Here is a 23,528-nt window from a genome sequence, read left to right as displayed (position 1 = left end):
TGACAAAATAAATGATTTAACATATATTGCTGGATAACTTTAGTTCTATATAAAATTTATTTTAAAATAAAAACAGCAGGCATAATAAAAAGTAAAAAAAATTAAAAGTAACGTGGGATGAATGGTTTACAGACATGAGCTCTTCCCTGGATGTTCTCCTTCTGAAATTCTATGATTTTGTGAGCTAAGCTCTTTTGGGATTTCCTAAAATAGGACAGATTTCAACCATTTTAAAGTAAATGGAACAAAAAAAGCTTTTACACCAAGCTTCTTTTCATTCCTATTTAATTCTATATTTTTAGTAAGTTTTGATATCTATAGAAAAGAAAGTAACCTTTGTTTAAATACAAACCCATTTTCTTGGAATAATATATTACATATACAATGTAGGACTAAATTTGCAGATCCAGTGCCAAATACTCTACGTAGGCAGTTTAACGAGGACTTCCTGTTACCGACTAGCTCCAATGAAAATGATCTTCCTTTAATCTAAAGAATAGGCGTCTAACAGGCAGAACCAGATTCTCCAGGTGTGAAGTAAGCAATCTATTTTCACTTGCTATTAACAGCAAACATACAACTTTATCTCTTATTTGACTTCATTATTTGGCTTTCAAATTAACAACATGAAAACTATACAGAAATTAGTCTGTGCCCTATAAGACAGAGATTTAGATAATTTGTTCAAAACATTACATGAGATGATATTCAGATATTCTCTCAAAGGCAGGACTCCAACACCGCAGGTGGAAAACCAACAAAAGGAAGAAAACAGAAAGGTAAATATTGACTCTTTTCTGTACTTTTTAATATGAGGTATCCATAGACTGACATCTGGTTATACTGTTACATTTAAAAATCACTCAACAAATAATGAGGGTTACTTGTTTTGCTCAGATTTGGACCGGGGTACCAGTAGCTGATTTGTTCACATATATTACTGACATGCTGACTGGGATCTGGGTATAAAGCTCTTGAAAATAGACTACGATAATAAAAATCAACTTTAGAGGAAAGAAAAAATTTTTAAGTCTTTTAAAAAGTAAGCTCTCATTTTAAAAATACTAGAAAGTCAGATGTAAAAACAGATCTAAAATTATTTCTTTTATAGACAGACTATGAATGTGCTTACTTTAGAGAACATTTTTATATTTCACTCTGAAAAGCAGCTTATACCCAAATTTGACACATACATATAACCTTAAAAATCTGAAATAATTTGCTATAATGGTCTTACTTGCTTCATTGTTGTTTACTAGAATCTTCTAAAATTGAAAAAATGAGAAAATAATCTTGTGAAAGGGCTACCAGAAAATATCGAAGTACTCACTAACCTTTATAATATTTCAACTAGTACATTAAAAATACTTGTTATACCATTTAACATAAGTGTTAGCATTTAATTGATAGTTTGAAAAATTTAAATCAGCATCATTTAAATGCAACATATGTAGATAGGTTAGATACTTTCAAAGTTATAATTGTTACTATGTTAGAATTTAATAAATATTCCATTTCAAATCAAAATAATAATGACTTTTATATGTATTTTAAAGGTGGACTTGAGAACTGGCCACGTAATACCTGGAACACATTATCTTCATAGCTATGCAGTTTTAAATGTAATATAAAAATCATTTTATGTATGTACAGCTTACTTGAATCAAAGTTCAAAAATTATACATCATATTTAAACAAAAATGATCTTAATGTTGTTAAGCAAGTTAATTCAATAAGTTATTTAGACTAAATAAAATGTAGAAAAAAGCATTGAAAGTTTACATTGCAAAAAAAAGTCAGATACTTCAAAATTAGACAATATATGCAATTTGCAATTTTTTTTTTAGTTTTTAGAAACTACTATTTGGCCCTCACTTTAGTAGCCAAAGAGGTTAATATATTACAATAAGATCCTCTGCTTTCACTTGCACTAGAAAAATGTGGCAAGTTGACTTCATATACAAAAGCAACAGAATATTCTGTTTTCTCTTGGGTAAAAACTGGTCATATTTCTTGAAATGTTTTATTTAATCATTACAGTAACTATGAAAAGAAATGGCCTACTTTAAAAAAATCTATAAATACACTAAGTATCTATCCCAGGGCATATTTCTAAAAGTACAAGGTAATTTTTACTCATGTTTCTGTTTCTAGGGATTTTCAGTGTCTGTAATAGGGCAGAGAACCTTTTATTTGAGTCGCACCAGTTTACTTTTCTATTTCCCAGAACAAGTTGTCCAAGTTGATTATCATACATACGAGTTAGTGTTCTTTCTTTTTTAAATATCATGTTTAAGCTCACAGATACAGTTCTTGCTAGTAAAATTCAAAACTGTATAGCAATGCTGCAAGTTAAACATAATAAAAGATGATTCATATTTGTATATAACTCTTCCAACATAATAAATTTAAGGTACAGAACAGACTGCATAAAATAGTAATTTCATCAATTTCACCTAGTCTAAGCAATTAAATGATTTCACAACTATGAGCTTCATATTTTATGCTTATATGAATCCTGTCCTTGCATGTTTTAAATTCTAACATGCTTATTTGTCTCATTTTGCCTAACATTCTAATTCATGAAGATATAAGATCAATAAATTGGATAGTTATACATATAGTTATGAGTATGCAACTACTAGAAAATATAATTTATATACAGCATATAAACATATTTGAGTACCTATCAAGTCAATTTCTACACAGATGAACAAGGATTTAGGGAAACATTCTCAATTATGTTAATTCTATAAAGATAAGCAACTATGACTTTCAGTCAAAATGCACAGATACAGAAGTTACTCCCTCTTTCTCTAAACATACAGAATTTGATGTAATCATAAGTTTAAAAAAGACAAATTTTAAAACAACATCACTAAATTTTAGAGTAAAAAAGCGAAGTTTTCTCCTGGCTCACACGGTGAAACCCCATCTCTACTAAAAATATAAAAAGTTAGTCGGGTGTGGTGGCGGGCACCTGTAGTCCCAGCTACTCTGGAGGCTGAGGCAGGAGAATGGCGTGAACCCGGAAGGCGGAGCTTGCAGTGAGCCGAGATGGTGCCACTGCACTCCAGCCTGGGCGACAGAGAGAGACTCCGTCTCAAAAAAAAAAAAAAAAGAGAAGTTTTCAGGTGCCAGAAATGATGAGGAAACATACTTAAAGCCAAAGTGAAGAGTAGTAATTAAAGCTAATTACACTGGGCAAATACTTTACCTTAAAGCTGAGGTTTAGAGTTTGTTGCATTATAGGGAACTAAAACTGAGTTTCCTAGATGAAACAGTTAACTAGGAATAATACAACATAATCTGTATACAAAGACAGGAATAACTCTGTTGACTTGCCCAGGATTATAGCAGGAAGTGAGATATCCACTTAGGCTATAAAAATCACTAGAGAAAAATTAGGCCTACATAATACTACCTGGGCTACAATGGGCAAACTCCATGGGGCGTTGGTAGTGACAATCAAAAAAATAGCCTCAATGTATCCATAATTTATCAGGACACTCAGAGCATTCTTGTATAACTCCCCAATGAAGCTAGGCTACTGACGAATTTCACTAAATACACTTGCCCACATTTAACAGAGTGGTCACCAGTCAGTGGCCACAGCAAACATAGGAATTTACTCCTAAGAAACTAGAAATAACCTAATAATGTAAAGGATCTTTCACATAAATATTCTCTAAATGTTCAAAAGAAATACAGGCATAGGATCCATAAACCAAGACAAACAGTATAACCTTTATAGCTCACTTTAAACATCATTTACATAATATGCATTGCCATGATGTATAACACTGAAAGGAAACCTGATTCTATTTCCATGTTTTGCCTTTAATATCAATAATGTATACAGATATTAAAAAAAGGATATTTTGTTTTTTGCTTGTAAATTCATTAAGATTAATAAAAAGGACATATTAATATATTTTAAAGGGCTCCTTAAAGTACCTTTTATTCAAATATAAAAGTGTGGTGCATGTTCAGGGAATGATATTACATGGATAAAAATCCAGGAAAAAAACAACCTTTATAGAGGTCAGACTCAAATATCCTGCTTTCCAAAATCAGTGGCAGTAAAATGCACCTTCTCAAAGGCACTTCACAGGAAAATTCACCTTCCCAGAGGCCTGTGTACACTGTGCTCCAATAACAATTTGAAACAGTCTATTTCTTAAAAATTTTTAAACTATGATGCTTTAGAAAAAGGCTTTTGATTACTTTATTTCTGATTTTTTAAAAAAGAGGCTGGGTGCACTGGCTCATGCCTATAATCCCAGCACTTTGGGAGGCTGAGGTGGGAAGATTGCTTGAGCCCAGGAGTTAGAGATCAGCCTGAGCAACATAGCAAGACCTCATCTTTACAAAAAATTTTAAAAAATCAGCCAAGCACAGTGGCATGCAACTGTAGTCTCAGCTACTCGGGAGGCTGAGGGAGAAGGATCGCTTGAGCCTGGGAGGTAGAGGCTGCAGTGAGCCGCAATTGAGCCACTATACTCTAGCCTGGGTGATAGAGTGAGATCCTATCTCAAAAATAAAACAAAACAACATGCCCAAAAAAGGACAAAGATCTTTCCAGTCATAAAAACATTAGAGGGAGTTGTTTCAGGATTTGTTCCAAACCATGCAACCAAAGAGAAAGTTCAAGATGTTGTAGTTCTTGAGGAATGTGAAAATTAAAGATTGTTAAAAGCTACTGAACCATTGTATAAATATAGGACTTAATTTTTATGGATAGAAAATCAAAATCTGTTTTGTTTGATGCCACTTTCTCTTTCTCTCGCCTCTGAGCTTCTAAGATTGTTACTCTTTCTTTTTCCCTATATTTACACGGGTGCAAGTCAGTTTAAAAAATAATAATGTGGCAACTAGCACTTCAGCTATATATGCTGTATTTTTAAGAATTCATAGTCAAGGTAGAAGGATCCCTTGAGGCGAGGAGTTCAAGACCAGTCTGGACAAAAGAGCGAGATCCTTTCTCTATTAATTGATTAATTAATTAATTTTTAAAAAACAATTCATAGTGACAAGCTAGTACAAGAGAAGGAAACAAATTTGGTTAGATGACTATGACTTGAAGCAGAAGAAAATATAAGAATCCCAATCTCCATATAGTACCAAATATAAAATTCAATATTTCTTAGACTTTCTGTAAACATCAGTCTGTGAGATCCAAATTATTTTTCTTCTTTTATAGTGTAAAGTGATCAATTTGGTCTGATTATATTAAAGATCCTAATAAAGCTTCAAACAACAACATTATTTTAGATCCTATATGCTATATTATCTCCTGATAAATTTTTTCTTTTAAATAGATATAGTATGTATATTAGTAACATAATACAGTATTTGATATAGATAAACATTATTTGTGTATATTTCACTAGGATAACCAATTTCTACTCAATAGACAATAGGGGAAAAAGAACAGATTTGCAATCAAGTAGATATGTCTAAACGTAGGATCTGCCACCTTTTAGTTGTGTGGCCTTAGGCAAGTCACTTTAAAATTCCCCTTATTTGGACGTTGCTTTTCTTGGACTGGACTGTTTCTTTAATTTTCTTAATGTCTGAAAGGCCATGAAAATAATACAAAGAAAATGGAGAAGATAAAGTTCTTAAAGAAATTATTTTTAAAAAAAGCAAGCCCGTAAATACATGAGTTTCTAGGTTGAAAAGACCAACTAAATGTTTACCAAATAAATGCATCAAGACCTACCCCAGATCACATTATTGTGAAATTTCAGAACACCAGGAATATGAAAAAAAGGTCAAGAATTTCATGAAAGGAAATATAAAAACAGATCTACAAAATATCAGAAAACACAGGGCAGAATATTCAGAGGTAACAAACCTAGAAGATGTAGTAACAAAACTTTCAAAATTTTGAGGGAATATAATTTCCAACTGAAAATTATATCCACAGAAAATATAGTATTCAAGTATAGTACAGAATAAAAATATTTTCAGTAATGAAAATTATCATTGCATTTATGTTTTGAAAAGGAGCTATGGTACACTCCCAAATCAAGGAGATAAACCAAGAAAGGTGAGGAATTGGAAATCAAAAAGAGAGAATATAAAAGAGGAAGAAAATTCTAACACAATCAGGTTACATTAGAGTTTCCAGGAAAGGAGCCTCAAAAGATGAATAAAATGAAATAAAAATATATATATTCTATATTTAAATATGTCAAGAGGATATGTTCAATTCACTTCAGTTTTAGAATGAATTAGTGATGTATGTACAAAATTAAGCAGGTGAAAAACTTTGGTAATTAATATTTTCTTAAAATTAAATGTTATATGTTTCTTGATCTATGTGGTAGTTACATGGATGTATTTACTTTGTGAAAAATCACCATAATATACATTTATGTTCTGGGGGACTTTCTGTATATATAAATATGTCAATAAGAAGTTTTCTTAAATATATTCATTTTCTATCTCTATCCATTGAAAAAACTTAGAAATAATTTAAAAAATTATTTGAGAAAGGAAATATAGCTACAGTACCTTAGATGACTCACATGTAAATAATATTTGGGTAGTCACAATAATGTAAACACAAAATATTGATTAACCAAAATTTGTGATATAACTGTATTAAAAGGTGAGGGAAGAATGGGGGTATGAGAGAAGATTAAATCCCCATCTTCCATAGAAGAAATTCAATAAAATAACTAAAACCAAAAAAGCAGCCGGGTGCGGTGGCTCACACCTGTAATCCCAGCACTTTGGGAGGCTGAGGCGGGTGGATCACTTGAGGTTAGGAGTTCAAGACCAGCCTGGCCAACATGGTAAAACCCCATCTCTATTAAAAATACAAAAATTAGCTGGGCGTGGTGGCAGGCGCCTGTAATTCCAGCTACTCAGGAGGCTGAGGCAAGGAGAAATCACTTGAACCGGGGAGGAGGAGGTTGCAGTGAACTGAGATCACACCATTGCACTCCAGCCTGGGTGACAACAGCGAAACTCTGTCTCAAAAAAAATAAAATAAAGTAAAACTGAAGAAGCAAAAATACCTACACATGCAAATTACCTAGAAACAGGAGTTTAGATGCAACATATAGCTAAGGAGCTGAAAATGACTGCCTTTATGACTGTCTTTAAGGAATGGAGAATTGGAAAGGGGATGTGGTACGGCAGGTAAGGGTCAGATATATATCTTTAGAAGCCTTGACATGACTTGACTTGTTAACCTGTGTACATGCATTATTAATTTGAGGGAAAAAATAACATTTTTAAAAAGCTTATTTAAAAAGTTTATGGCTATATTAAATGCGACATGGTATCTTCAACACTTTGGGGAATAATTTATTTTCAGCATCAATATAGTAATACTAGAAAGAGCTTATAGATTAGGAAGTCATAAATACCACTAAACCAAAAAATGAACACTAGGAAGCTATACAAGATAAATTACTAAGCCAACCTACTTTAACATCAAATTTTCTCCATACTGAAAAGAAGACTAGTTCTTATCAGATGTATATAATAAAACATGGGTGATAATTCTGCTTTCACAAAGTTGCCACATGGTAAAAAGTTTCCACATTACTTCCCAATAGTTTTATATGTCTTTAAGTATCTATACCTGGATAAGCATCAAATATTTTATACAATATTTGGCCAGGCATGGTGGTTTGTACCTGTAATCCCAGCACTTTGGGAGGCTGAGGCGGGCAGATCACTTGAGGTCAGGAGTTCAAGATGAGCCTGGCCAACATGGTGAAACCTTGTCTCTACCAGAAATACAAAAATTAGCTGGGCATGGTGATGGGCACCTGTAGTCTCAGGAACTCGGGAGGCTGACGCAGGAGAATCGCTTCGAACCCAGGAGGTGGAGATTGCAGTGAGCTGAGATCATGACACTGCACTCCAGCCTGGGTAACAGAGCGAGACCCTGTCTCAAAAAAAAAATTATATATATATATATTATAATATTAAACACGAAAGACAAAAACAACTTTTTAACACCTAAAACTGGCAATTCTTTCTATAGTATCGTCTAATATTCCTCCTGACTAATCTTCCTTTCATAATTGTTCCAGGTTTAGTATCATTCATAGCTCATTTTTTTCCTTGGATCTTATAGAAACACTAGCTTTGGTTAGCTCTACTCTGAAGGTAGAGAAACTGTTCCTTGCCAGTAAAGTAGAATATAGACAATAAAAATATGCAGAGGAAGAGGCGTATGGAATCTCCTTCCAGCTTAGAAGTCCCCTATTTACATAAATTGTACTGACTGAACTTTTTTACCTTTACTATAGCAAATCAGTGGCAAAAACAAAAGATTACCGGCTATTTGAATTAAATATTTAAAATAGGTGAAATAAATAGTAGAATGCTCTAAGTGCATTTCAGCAACAAAAACTTGCTCTTAAATGTTTCCCACCGGTACTTAAAATGCTCAGCAATATAGTCATGTGGCAATAAAGTAATATAGCAAATGTTTCCGAATAAACTTTTAATATCTATAAAACACCTTTTCCTGACAAAAACAGATTTCAAGGTCTTATCCCTTGTGATCTGGCTCTTTTCCCAACCACTTAACTGACCTAATTGCCTCTTTTCAGAACTCACCCTAAATGATCTAACACCACTGAAAAACCTTCATAGCATAGTAAAGCTATGCTATGTCATAGTGAAGTTACTATGCTCTAGTATGCTATACTATCGTATAAAGAGTTGAGTCCTTCAAACTATACTGCCAGAATCTGAATCTCAACTCTACCACTAGCTGACAACATGGTTCAATTACTAAAGCTGAGATCGTAATTTCATTATCTATAGAATAGAGATCATGACGATACTTGTTCTTATAAGAACATAAAACACACTTAGTGCCTGGCACATATTAAGAGCTCAAGTAAATCTAAGATATCAAGATCTCAACATAAGAACTCAAGTAAATATAAGACTCATCAAGGTGTTGGGAAAGAATAAAGACCCTCTACTTTCTCCTCTAAATATTAACTCTATGAGGTACCAGAATGAATAAAATCCCTTGATCTCATGGAGTTAATACTGGGAGGAGAAAGTAGACAATTAAGTTAATATAAATAAGTAAAATACATGGTACGTTAAATAGTGAAAAATGCTAAGAAAAATAAAGCTGGGAAGGGTCAGAGAGTTGAAAGAAGGTATAGTTCAAAATAGGGTGACAAAGAACATCCTAACTCAGGAGTGACATTTCAGTAAGGACTGGGTTGGGGAAATACGTCACATACTACATGGGTAAGAACACTTCAAATAGAAGAGAAGGCAAGCGCCAAGGCCCTAAAGCCAGATGGTGCCAGATTTGTGTGAGAACAGCAAGGACAGTGAGACTGAAGCAGAGAAAGGGAGAGTTGTAGGAGGTGAGGTCGGAGGGGTAACAGAAGGGGTGAAGTCATTGTGGAGCTTTGTAGGCTCTAGTTTTTCCTCTAAGAGATAATGCCAAAGGAGGATTTTAGGCACAGGAATGACATGGTCTGACCTACATTTTAACTCTGAATTCTGTGTTAAGAAAAGACCAGAGGTTTTGTGGTGGGGGCAGGATGGGGGGTAGTTGGTGCAAAAAGGAAACAAGGAGAACACTTAGGAGACTATCGTTAACAATCAAGATGAAAAATAACAGGGACTTGGCCAGTTGCGGTGGCTCATGCCTGTAATCCCAGCACTTTGGGAAGCCAAGATGGGCGGATCATGAGGTCAAGAGTTCAAGACCAACCTGACCAATATGGTGAAACCCTATCTCTACTAAAAATACAAAAATTAGCCAGGCATGGTGGCATGTGCCTGTAGTCCCAGCTACTCGGGAGGCTGAGGCAGAAGAATCGATTGAACCTGGGAGATGGAGGGTGCAGTGAGCCAAGATTGTGCCACTGCACTCCAGCCTAGGCAACAGAGGGAGACTCTGTCTCAAAAATAAAAAATTAACAAAAATAACAGGGACTTGAACCAGGGAGATGGTAAGAGGTGGCTAGATCCAAATACATTTTGAAAGAGATGTTGACAAGATTTGCTGTGCTTGCATATGAAATGTAGAAAAAAAAAGTCAAGAATGACTTCCAGCCAGGTGCGGTGGCTCACAGCTGTAATCCCAGCACTTTGGGAGGCCGAAGAGGGCGGATCGCCTGAGATCAGGAGTTTGCGACCAGCCTGGCCAACATGGTGAAACCCTGTCGTTAATAAAAATACAAAAATTAGCTGGGCGTGGTGGCACATGCCTGTAGTCCCAGCCACTCGGGAGGCTGAGGCAGGAGAATTGCTTGAACCCAGAAGGCGGAGGTTGCAGTGAGCCGAGACCACACCACTGCACTCCGGCCTAGGGGACAGAGTGAGACTCGGTCTCAAAAAACAAACAAAAAAGACTTCCGAGTCTCTGGTCTGAGCAACTGGAAAAATAGAGTTGCCAGAAGAGAGATGGGGCAGTTTACGGGTTCACAGGAAGATTATGAGCTCATTTTGAACAGAGGCATTCAAATGCAGCTGTCAGGTAGGCAGTTTTTTAAGAGCAACCTAAACTGGAGATACAAATTTGGGTCATCAGCTTACAAACAGCATTTAATGCCATGAGACTAAAAAATGATGATGGATAACAATGAGACTGAGTCTAAAATCTTCCAATATTTACAGGTGGGGGAGATAAGGAGTAGCCAGGAAAAAGAAAATAGTGATAAAGGAAGAGCCAAAAAGGTAAGAGAAAAAAAACAGGAGAAATACTTTTCTTCAAAGTGTCTCAAGAAATGATTGTGTTAAGTGCTGATGGGTTAAAATCATCAAGTCCTATTGCTTCTAGTTTCAAAAATATATCCTGATGGTTCCCATTTACTCCATCTCTATCATTAAAGTCTCTTCTGTGAACTACTCCCACCCCCTCCCCAGGAAACTATTCTCCATATAGAAAGCAACAACATCTTTTAAAAATATAAATCAGGGCCAGGCATGGTGGCTTATGCCTGTAATCTTAGCACTCTGGGAGGACAAGGCGAACAGATGGCTTGAGCCCAGGAGTTCAAGACCGGCCTGGACAACATAGGGACACCCTGTATCAGTTTAAAATTTTTTTAAATTACATATCAAAATGAAAAAAATATATACAAATCATGTCAATATCCTATTTATCTTTTAACTGTCTTCTACTGCACCTAGAATAAAATCTAAACTCCTTCCTTTGACCCACAAGTCCTTTATGATGTGGTCCATGCCTACCTTTCTACTTCATTCTTCCCATGTTACTCCTCTCATTCCTTTCTATCTACATTCACTTTGTTCTTATGCAATAACTCTGTTCCTAAAACATATCAGTCTCATTCACTGCCTTGGCAACCCAACTCCTATACCTACAATACACTCCCTTGGCTCTTCATCTGCCTGGCTTCTCAACATTTAGTCTCACATCTCAAATATCTGCTTAGAGACCCTGCCTCATTATTGTATCAAAACCTAAAATTATCCCATTTATCTTTTAAATTGTATATTGTCCTTCTCACCCTAAATTATAAATTCCTCAAGGACAGAAAATGTTAAATATATATTACAGCATTTAAAACTTATATACATATAAGACTTCAATGACTATTTCACAAAATACCAGTCCTTTAAAACCAAAGGAATATTACCAGGACATTGGTTTAATCTTTTACCCAAAACAGGCATCATTTCTGTAACATGCCTGCCTGGAGTCATCATTCCAGAACATCTTGAAAATGTCCAGTGATGGCAAACTCAGCACCTCATGAAGCAGCTCATTTCATCTTGGGAAAGCAATATTTGTTTGAAAAGTCTTCTTTATATTGAATCAAACCTCTTTCCATGTAATTTCCACCCACTGCCCTTTGGAGTTATGCCAAGTAAGTCTAATCTCACTTGCATACACAGACCTTTGTTTAGAAGATAGCTGTATACACACCCTACATCTTCTCTTTTACAGGACAAATATTACCATTTATTTCAATGAGTCTCCATTTGGTATGGTTTTCCAATCTCATCCTTTCCATGCTAGTTTGGTAATTCCTAACTTAAGAATTTCCATCTCAAAATATGCTCAGAAGTTCATTGAGTTCCCCTTACCCTTGCAATTTGCTCTGAATAGCATAGAGTTGGCAGAGTTTAGTTTATCCATACATCAGACTATTATTTATAAAAGCATAGTGACTATTCTGATGGTTCTGACAGAAAGCTTAATTAGGCTGGGAGCGGTGGCTCACACCTGTAATCCCAGCACTTTGGGAGGCCAAGGTGGGCGGATCACAAGGTCAGGAGTTTGAGACCAGCCTGGCCAATATGGTGAAACCCTGTCTCTACCAAAAATACAAAAATTAGCCGGGCATGGTGGCAGGCACCTGTAATCCCAGCTACTCAGGAGGCTGAGGCAGGAGAATCACTTAAACCCAGGAGGCAGAAGTTGCAGTGAGCCGAGGCTGCACCACTGCATGCCAGCCTGGGCATCAGAGCAAGACTCCATCTCCAAAAAAAAAAAAAAAAAAAGAAAGCTTAATTAATTAAAATCTCCAGTACTTTCATAGACACTATTGTGAACCCAAGGGTCTTCTACTCTGTAGATACGAAAATATTTTTCTTATAGCTAGATGAAATATTTTAAATCTATTCCTGTTAAATATATTTTTGTTATTTTTAGTATAAAGTTCCACACTATTTTAATCTTTGAATCCCTACCCTGTACTTCAACATACTAAAGATTCCTCCAAATTTTACACCATCTACACATTTGTTAAGTATGCCTCCTATGACAACATCCAGATTAATAGAAATATTTCCATAAACATATCAAACACTGAGTCCTACAGCATAACAGCATCACATTCAGAGACCTTCTTTTTCTGGTTGATATTAATATTATATGTGGTCCAATGAGCTATCTGTACTCCCTAACAGCCTCTTCTTATCTTCAAAAATGTCATGAAAGACATTTCTAAAATCAAGTTGCTCTGTGATAATAGCATTTTACTGCTTTTTATTCCCTTCATTTTATATGTATGTATGTCATTTCATATATATCTATATCATTAAATATAAATTATGTACATCAATTTGATTCTTACAGATAACTACCAACACAGCATGTGATAAGTGTCAATATTATTATTACTCCTAAAATAAGATTTTATATAAATATATTCTCATGTTTATAAAAGTATCACCTAACACAAATTGATATAAATTTTGTTCTAAGACAGTCTGGATATCTTTGCAAAAGAATGCTAAGAATGAGAAATCAGCATAATCAAACAAATGTTTTCATATATATGCAACAGCTAGAAAAAACATTATGCCAAGTAATATGTTAATTCAGAGGCTTCGGAAAATTTAAAATAAATTCAATATTATCCATATAGCTTAACGTTCTCATATAAAATCTGTACTGTCACTACAATGGTTTTAACTGAATGATGCATATTTAGCAAAATGAGTATTTTTTAATATTACATTGGCCAAATTAACCGGAAACAGTATCTTTAGTAACAAGGGCATTTTTGGCATCTGAAGACTAATCCTATAGGTTGAAGGTATAGTCAAAAGCATTCTTTATTAAAAAAAAAGAAACTATCATGTGACAAATATTTTTGACCAACTGTGTCTGCATCACTGCTTTCTCAGCTATTGCACACAACTAAATGGCACTCACATGCAAAGTAACTTACAAATTCTTTTATATTACTTTCCCTATTTAAATGGTTTTTATGAGGAAACTCATTGGCTTTTTCTAACTTTTTAACCTCATTTGAGAAAACTAGGAGAATTTTTGCTGGGATATAGACAGTTATGTGAAGTCAACTGCTACTGGGGAAAAATACCAAATTTCTACTTGTTCAACACAAAAATTTTTGCTTCTTAGGAGGAAAGGGAAGATGAAAGACCGACTTCAAGAACTAAAGCAGAGAACAAAGGAAATTGAACTCTCTAGAGACAGTCATGTATCAACTACAGAAACAGAGGAACAAGGGGTGTTTCTACAGCAAGCTGTTATTTATGAAAGAGAGCCTGTAGCTGAGAGACACCTACATGAAATCCAAAAACTACAGGAAAGTATTCACAATTTGGCAGATAATGTTCAAAAATTTGGGCAGCAACAGAAAAGTCTGGTGGCTTCAATGAGAAGGTTTAGTCTACTTAAGAGAGAGTCTACCATTATAAAGGAGATAAAAATTCAGGCAGAATACATCAACAGAAGTTTGAATGATTTAGTTAAAGAAGTTAAAAAGTCAGAGGTTGAAAATGGTCCATCTTCAGTGGTCACAAGGATACTTAAATCTCAGCATGCTGCAATGTTCCGCCATTTTCAGCAAATCATGTTTATATACAATGACACAATAGCAGCAAAGCAAGAGAAGTGCAAGACATTTATTTTACGTCAGCTTGAAGTTGCTGGAAAAGAGATGTCTGAAGAAGATGTAAATGATATGCTTCATCAAGGAAAATGGGAAGTTTTTAATGAAAGCTTACTTACAGAAATCAATATCACTAAAGCACAACTTTCAGAGATTGAACAGAGACACAAGGAACTTGTTAATTTGGAGAACCAAATAAAGGATTTAAGGGATCTTTTCATTCAGATATCTCTTTTAGTAGAGGAACAAGGAGAGAGCATCAACAATATTGAAATGACAGTGAATAGTACAAAAGAGTATGTTAACAATACTAAAGAGAAATTTGGACTAGCTGTAAAATACAAAAAAAGAAATCCTTGCAGAGTACTGTGTTGTTGGTGCTGTCCATGCTGTAGCTCAAAATAAAGAAGCTATTTTAAAACTTTTTCCAGCTTTACGGTAAAAGATAGCTTATATTTCAGTGTCTTGTATTGTTTTTCTCCATCTCATGGATCCACTCACATACCTTTCATCACTGTTAAGTTGTAATTTTCCCCTTTAACCCTAACCCACTAAAATTTCAGAAACTTCTGTAGCCAGTTACATAAAACACACTTTTATTTAATTAAAGTACAAAAAAATACAGTTACCATCAACTCACAAATTAACTACTGAAAATGAGATGAATAATCTTGGTCTTCTGGTCAGGTATCAAGCTCTATATTATACATTTCTCTCATCTGTTAAGTAGTAATGACTACCTAGGCAATCCATTTGGCTGACTGGAGAATATTTTAATAGTTAAGAATCATGCTACAATAAAGCTAAACCAAACTGGAACCTTTATCAAATCTTTTCTCTTTTGAGACAGAGTTTCACTCCGTCACCCAGGCTGGAGTGCAGTGGCATGATCCTGGCTCACTGCAATCTCCACCTCCCGGTTTCAAGCGATTCTTGTGCCTTAGCCTCCTGAGTAGCTGGGATTACAGGTGTGCACCACCACACTCGATTAATTTTTGTATTTTTAGTAGAGGGGGTGGTTTTGCTATGTTGGCGAGGCTGGTCTCAAATTCCTGACCTCCAGTGATCCGCCCCCCTGGGCCTCCCAAAGTGCTGGAATTACAGGTGTGAGCCACCATGCCCAGCCCTTTATCAAATCTTTTATCCTCAGAAGGTAACTTAACTCAATGTCAACAGATCAGGGAAAACTCAACTATGTACTTGAAGAATCTAATTTGTAACTGGGAGCTGAATCTAGCTTAAGGAATAAGATGATGAGTTAAGGTATTGCTTTCTTGAACTCGGGTCCATACAGGGCAATGTATTACAGACTGGCAGATAAAGTCAAATTAAAGGCAACTGTATTCTTGAATATTTTGCCATGACTTTAAGATAATGCTATACTATACTATAAGCTAGAGATACAGTCTAAATTCACACAACACGGGAATAGAGTTTTGCAACTCACATTCTAATGGAGAAAGCAGATAAATACAAATATTAGATAATGTTAAGTTCTGGGCAGAGACTTAAAAGGGCAATGAAATGAGACAGAGACTGTCAAGGGGTGCTTCTTTAGATTGGGTAGTCAGTGAAGACCTTTCTGAAAGGTGAAATTTACGTGAAGATCTGAATGAGTACAAGGGAGGGTATAATTCCAGGCATAGGAAACAAATAGTACAAAGACCCTGAGGAGGGTCTGACTAACTCTGTGCAAAGAAAAATAACAATCCAGCTGGGGCATAGTCAGAAAAGAGCAGTGAGATATGAGATGAGGTTAAGAAAGGTCAGCAAGGGCTAGATGTAAGGTTTTGTAAGCCATGGAAAGAAGTCTGAAGTTCACACAAGTGTAATCAACACAAGGATCTCAGATTTTTCTAGACCTAATAGTAATATTATATAATTTACACTTGAAAAAGATCATTCTATCTACCATATGAAGAATGGGTTAGAATGGATTTGGGAGAGGTGAGTAGAAGACAAGCACATAGGTATAGAAAACAATTACAAAGTTAATGCAGTAGGAAGAAATGATGGAGGCTTGGACTAGGATGGAAGAGGAGGTGGTGATGGTGGCAGCAACAACAGTAATATCAAAGAGGAATAAAGTATTCGCAATGTCCTACTCATTGTTCCAATTATTTCAGAGTAGATAAAGTATGAAGTAGACACTATTTTTACAATTTTACCAATATGAACACTGAGGTGCAACAAAATTAACTAACCTGTTCCAGGTCACAGAAACTGCACATAGTGAATTGGGATATGAACCCAGGCAGTCTGACTCCAGAACCAGCTCTTAACCATTCTCTTACTACATACTATATAGTGGTGGTGGAAAAAGTTAGATTAACTTCTGATAGATTTAAAAGGTAGAATTACAGGATACAGATTAGATGATGATGCCATTTCCTGAGATGGGAAAAGTCAGAGACGAAGGTTTCAGAATTGGCCATGAGAAGGAAATCAAAGATGCTATTTTGGTCCAGAGAATCTGAAATGACTATTAAAAGGTCCAAGTGGAGGTTTCAGGATATTAGCTATATCAGTAGGAGTGCTTGAGATATGTCAGGACCGGAAGTACAGATTTGGGTCATTTTAGTAAATAAATGGTATGTAAGGTGGTATGAAAAGTATGTGGATGTAAAAAACTGGAAGTGCAGGTAAGGGCCTGGAGTATTTCAAAATTTAGACTCAAAGAAGAAGAGGAGTTAATAAAAGAAACTAACTGAAACTGTCAATGAGGTACAAGGAAAGCCAATGCAAAAGGAGAGTTTAAAGAAAGAAAAATGTGAAGAAACAGTCAACTTTAGGTAAAATAAGAGCAGTAAAATAACAATAGATTTGGCAGCACAAAGACAATTATTGACTTCAAGAAGAGCAGTTTCAAGGAATTATAGAAATAGAAGCACAAATGGAGTCTGCAGAGGAAAGAATGTGACATGAAGAAATACAGCAGCCACTACAGGCAATTCTTTCCAGAAGTTTGAATAAGGTACTATAAAAAGTAATCAATAGCTAGAGAGATATGTAGAGTGAAAGGATTCCACTATACTTCCAGGCAAGAAACATGAAAGCACATTCTGCTGACAGGAAAGATCCAGAGAGAGAAACTCCTCACATAAGAAAGGGAAGGGATACTATTATGTAAGAGCAGAAAGAAGTGGAATATGAAGCACAAATGCGGAAGCTGGACTTGGGTAGGAAGAGAAACCCTTCTTCCATACTACAGAAGAAAAGGCAGGGTTTAGGAATAAAAGCAGACAGTTGAGTAAATGTGGTAGTGGAAAAAATGAGAATATTCTTGTGCGATGGTTTCTATTTCTTTAAAGAACTCAAGCAAAAACTGAAAGCACAGTGGGGTTAAGGGAGAACAGAAAGAGAGGACAAGGAGGGAAACTGTCATTTTGAGAGAACAACAAACATTCTAAGAAAGATAAGAAGATAACCAGGCAGTTATGATAACTTTAATGTAAGATCAGCCATCACAGTCACGTATTACTAATCTATCAATGTTTAGCATTTGTGTGCTAGCACAGAATGTGTAGATGACTGGGTCTAACCAAGACAGTGGCTTTTCCAGGTACGTATGATGAAGGAAAATATGTCAAGAGAGGTTGAGGTATTTGAAATGACTGAATTTGTATATGTAAAATATGTATTTCATAAACAATACAAAATAATTTTTAATGTATAAAATATCACAAAATTGAAGAGCTTTCTATTGTGTCAATTATCAAGCATCGCTAGAGAAAAAGATGTTTCACGTATCTCCGCTTCAAATATTTAAGAAACATTATTAAAAAAAGATAAACTTAAAAGATGATAAACTCCACAGCTGACTAGTGATAGACGTCTCTGTTGTTCCTTCTAAAATTTTTTCTACAGCCTTAGTGATACCTGTTTGTAATTGTTACTAAATTGTTTATCATGAAAACTGATAATATTAAGTACTATTTAATATTCATTAGTACAATTATATCCAGATGAATTTGTAAAATAGTTATTTTCTTTCAGCATTTTATATTAGAACATACTGCTTTTAAAGCAAGACTTAAGCACACAAAAAAATCATCACAAAGCAATGTATCAGAAACCGTTTTCATTGTTCTCTTTTCAAACCAATTAGTATCACCTTAACCTAAACAAAACAGATAACATGATAACTTAATTAGTTGTAGCATTTTGTGTATTTTATATACACACTTAATAGGCACTAAACGTCATTATTTTTTCTTAAGATAATAACCTTAAAGGGAAAAAAATTATTAAAAGAGGCGAAGGCAAAATATTGCAATACTGAAAGTATGCAATAATAAAAATAAAAATTACTATGAGCACTAAAGCTCATATTCGTAACTACTAAACTGTGCCATTTTCTGTAATTACAAGCTTCATAGAGCTTGAATTCGTAAGATGAAATACTTTGAAACATTAGGTTCCCCTAATTCTTCTACACTTGGACACAGTATATTATCAATAATAATGATATTCATATCCACCATTGCATTTACAGAACACTAGTGAAACACTGTACTAGATGCTTGAGAGGCTTTAAATGCATTATTTGGAATTCACATAACATGACATATTATAATCCCTATTTACAAGTGCAGACATAAAAGCTTAGAAAGATTAAATAACCTACTTAGGGCCTTTCTGACTTAACACTTTCTCCTACACCAGTAGTTCTCAATTTTTGCTATAAATCAGAATGATCTGGAGAGCACGTATGGAAAAAAAGCCCAAAGTATATCTGGTCTCACCCTCAAAAATTTTGAAGGTCTAGGCTGATGCTGATGCAGGTGGTCCATGGACAATATCTTGCTACCTAGTAACACTGCCAAAGAGTTTTTTTCTGTTATTTTGTTTTTAACTAGATTGAAGTGATAGGGAAGGCAGGGATGGGGACCTCTGCAGGCTCCCAGTGCTTAAATTACCTACAAAATCAATTGGCTGAGAATCTTTACTGTAAATTACAGCTGCTATGAAGCTGAATGTCATTAAGAGACAAAAGGAAACATTCAGTAAGGACATCTGGAGATGAGTCAACAGTATAAGTAAATGACATTAATGAAGATGACAGTGTGGTAAGGCTCCACTGAAAGGAGAGAAATCTTAAGCCAATAGACCTTATAAATTCAATAAGTAGGGGTTTCAGAGGAAATTAGGGGACTCACCACTCTATCCAAGGATCAACTGATTATGTGATATAGGCAGACCATAATTCCATATCTATAGGTCTCCAGCATTCTAAAACAGGACTCAGATTCTTCTATTATTTAAATGTTTAACATACTAAAAGTATGTTTGATTCAATTTCTGATAACTGTATTAGGATAACCATAACCTATTTAACTTCTCCTGGGCACTTACAATAAGGAATATGACTAAAAGAAACTTGCAAACTAACATTTTGCTGTAATACTGCCTAGAAGGAAGGTGAGTCAAATAAGCATATAAAGGTTGGAAACAAACAAAAAAAATCTCATGTTGAAAAAGTAATAATTAATGTCTGGCTATTGTTTCTCCTAATATGGAAAATTACTGACAGGGTTTTTAATCTTTTTAGTCATAAACTTCTTTAGGATCTGCTCACAAGAAAAATGTACATACACTTGGGATTCTGCGTATGATTTCAGAAGGTCTTGGGAGACCACTCATGGTGCAAAGACCAGGGTCAAGAATATCTATCTATCTATCTATCTATCTATCTATCTATCTATCTATCTAATTTTTACTGCTCCTTGAGGAGTATGGCTACCCCATACGCAGTGTGCCCAGAGTAGCCAAGAAACTTTTTATTGGAATGCTCATAACATCCAGTAAGATCAAATCAGAGATATCATGTTGTCTTCCCCAAGTGAAACTCTATACATATATCACTTTTGCTGTAATCATTCAATTTGTGAAGACTGGCCAAAAGTTAAGGTAGTTCATGTAACTCCACAGAAAAGCAGGCAGTGTGTAATGAGAAAAGTGGCACCTTCCAGTAGTTTGAGAATGCTAATACAAATAGAATTGTTATCCTAAAAGAAAATTTTAGCCTGTGCCTCTCCAGGATAACTTTGGTTAAAAGCATTAGGAGATTCAACTATAAAAAGAAGGGGTAATTTATTATCTCTCTGAGGCCAACTTTTAAGACTCCCCAGGTACTAGCGAGAGGGGGTGTAGAAAGAGCATATGCCTTCTTATGACATCAGGGTAACCCTGGACTGCTGAAAATTTCAACAGATTAAGCTGTTTAAAATACCTCGCAGCTCAGTTTATTCCTCAGGTAATCAACAAATCATGCCTTGTACTATTAATGGAAAATGTCTATACTGGATGTTGAGCTTAAAATTTGGTATTACTGCTGGCACTATTTATAAAGTTGCAAAACCTGTTTACTTTTTCTCTTGGAAAGGCCTTCTTTGTCAAGACTACCTAGTTTGAAGGTTTTTTGTTTGTATTTTTAAAAAAATTTCTGAAGGGCCAGCTAGATTAATTAAGCTCTAAATAGTTAAGGGGGGTGGGGAGCAGGCAACAGTAGATAACGTAATTCATACCTTACAGTACAGGCTAAAGTTAATTTCCAAATAGTTGATGTGAGAGAAAAAGGACTTTGTAGATTAACATGATTGCAAAGCATAATGTTTGCATGGCATTTATTTTTACTCTCTTTAAAAGGAATGCAAATCATTTTTAATTTTCTATTGAAATTGGTTCTGGTTCATGCCACTCTACACAGCTGAATACACAGAATTAGAATATTTTACAGTTACTTTTATTATAGAAGAGGCATTTAACTAAGCCCAAAGAAGTAAAGTGACTTATCAGGGTTATCAACAAATTCACAGTAGCTCTTAGAATCCAGGTTTCAGACTCTGTCTTCTCCCTAAACTAACGATTTTTCAACTTTTCACCACTTATTTCAGAAGAATTAAAATATTATGCTGATTAATAAATGCTATACAACTGCCAAAAAGAACTTCTGAGCTAATAAAACAAAGAAGCCTAGTGATATTCTGATTCTGACTTTTCAAGAAAAACCTCCAGTCTGTGACATCAAGTAAAATCTGGCTGATATGGTTTACCTCTGTGTCCCCACCCAAATCTCATCTTGAATTGTACTCTCATAATTCTGTGTTGTGGGAGGGACCTGGTGGGAGATGATTTCAATCATGGGGGCAGTTTCCCCCATATTGTTGTCATGGTAGTGAATAAGTCACACGAGATCTGATGGTTTTATCAGGGGTTTCTGCTTCTGCATCTTCCTCATTTTCTCTTGCCACCACCGTGTAAGAAGTGCCTTTTGCCTCCCACCATGATTCTGAGGCCTTCTCAGCCATGTGGAACTGTAAGTCCAATTAAACCTCTTTTTCTTCCCAGTCTTAGGTATGCCTTTATCAGCACCATGAAAACAGACTGAGACACTGGCCAAGGCCTTATTTGCCATCACACATGCTGTCAGGCTTGTGTGTAGGAGCAAGTAGAGAAGAACTAAAGATTGTCACAACCTGCTACTGTGGTCATCCACTCTACTTCCCACAAATAACAATGAATTCAGGCTCTGTCAATTTGTAATTTTGTGATTATAGAAAAGTTTCTTAATCTTTAGGTTTATTTCCTTCTATTAAATGAAGCTTTTCAGAGGTCTTGTTTTCTGCTTGCTTGTTATTGGGGGTAGGAGGAGAAAGTTATCCAAGCATTAAAATGACTTCTAAGGCACTGTGCGTTACCTCAACTAGTTTAGGCTCAGATAAGGCGCGGGCAGAAGAAATTAGATGCTGTAAATATTTGGCATATGAGTGGTCCAGATGTCTGTGGGCACTAAGGAGGAAGCTGTGTGCAACAAAGAGAACTGCCACCTGACTCTAATACAGGTATCCCCTCCTGCTACCCTTCTACAGCCCCCATCCCCTAGCACTGAGCTTAGCACAGTTCTGCTGAACATCTTTCCTACTTATTATACAGCAGATCTGTCAGTGCCAGACCTATTATATGCCAGGCATTATTTCTAGTTGCAGAGGTTATGTTAGTTTAAAGAAAGAATTTCTTATCTGCATGGAACTATGAAAGGAACTTGAAGGACTTTAAGCTAAGAAGTAGTAAAATTATCAAAATTGTATTTTTAAAAGTCTCATATTCTTTACATATTCTTGTATTGTTTCACTGGTCATAACAAGCATGTACCAGTTTTGTAATCTGAAAAATATCAAATAAAGAAAAGAACTGCTGGCAGTGTAGAGGAGAGCTTGGGGGGCAGGCAAGACTGGCAGTTAGAGACTGGTTAAGGGACTGTTCCTATCAGCAACACAGGTGATTAGAGAAGAGGAATTGAAGGGAGGTAACACTAAAGGGAAATGGAGTAGTGAAGAGATTCAAACGATAGTAAGACAGTCACATCAATAAGAGAAATTAATTGCAAGTCAGAGAGAAAAACGTAAACAGGAGAACTTTCAAATATGGGGCTTGGTCAGACATTCAAGAGGTGTTTATAAACATATCAAAAAAAAGAGTAGGATACAAAATTTTATTTATTTATTTTTGAAACAGAGTCTTGCTCTGTCGCCCAGGCTGGAGTGCAGTGGCGTGATCTTGGCTCACTGCAACCTCCACCTCCCAGGTTTCAAGCAATTCTCCTGCCTCAGCCTCCCGAGTAGCTGGGACTACAGGCGCGCATGCCCGGCTAATTTTTTGTATTTTTAGTAGAGACAGAGTTTCACCATGTTAGCCAGGATGGTCTCGATCCTCCTGACCTCGTGATCTGCCCTCCTCGGCCTCCCAAAGTGCTGGGATTACAGGCGTGAGCCACCGTGCCCGGCTCAAAATTGTATTTATTATATGAATACTGTATACATTACTTGTCTCATAAATATATATGCATAGGAAATTCATCAAAATGCTAACGGTGGCTGGCCCTGGATGGTAAGTCAATCATGTTTTTAAACATTCTTTTCCACATATGCACAACTATTAAATATCAAAAAAATATATACAAAAAACCTTTCCCTCTATCTTTGAAATTTACTAAGAATGTGTACTTTTGTGTACATTTTGTATATTTTTGAATCACATTCCTTCCAAAAAGCAGTTTACCTTTAGTAATAAAATTCTGATTGTAAAAATCCCATGAGAAAATCTGGTCAAATGGCAAACGATTCTATATTTCATAAACATATTACACTGTCCATAATTAATTCTTATATCTTTGTGAATTCT

General features: G+C 35.4%; 2 protein-coding genes across 11 annotated transcripts in view; one reads left to right on the top strand and one right to left on the bottom strand.

The window, feature by feature from the left end:
- STX19 (syntaxin 19) overlaps positions 1-14,770 on the top strand; it is a 49,047-nt gene extending 34,277 nt beyond the window's left edge. Inside the window, exons 1-3 of one of the 2 annotated variants that reach the window (XM_034956974.3) lie at positions 404-779; positions 10,630-10,689; positions 13,853-14,770. In XM_034956974.3, the coding sequence (XP_034812865.1) occupies positions 13,866-14,750 (885 nt within the window). In that variant the 5' untranslated portion in view covers positions 404-779; positions 10,630-10,689; positions 13,853-13,865 and the 3' untranslated portion in view covers positions 14,751-14,770. Of the gene's footprint in view, positions 1-403; positions 780-10,629; positions 10,690-13,852 lie in introns of those variants that run through there. The other variant, XM_063602871.1, reaches the window with a different exon arrangement.
- ARL13B (ADP ribosylation factor like GTPase 13B) overlaps positions 1-23,528 on the bottom strand; it is an 82,343-nt gene that overhangs the window by 32,301 nt on the left and 26,514 nt on the right. The window lies entirely within an intron of this gene.

This window comes from Pan paniscus, chromosome 2 (assembly GCF_029289425.2).
Source record: "Pan paniscus chromosome 2, NHGRI_mPanPan1-v2.0_pri, whole genome shotgun sequence".
NCBI classification, from domain to species: Eukaryota; Metazoa; Chordata; class Mammalia; order Primates; family Hominidae; genus Pan; species Pan paniscus.
This window is presented reverse-complemented; position numbering and strand designations above follow the sequence as displayed.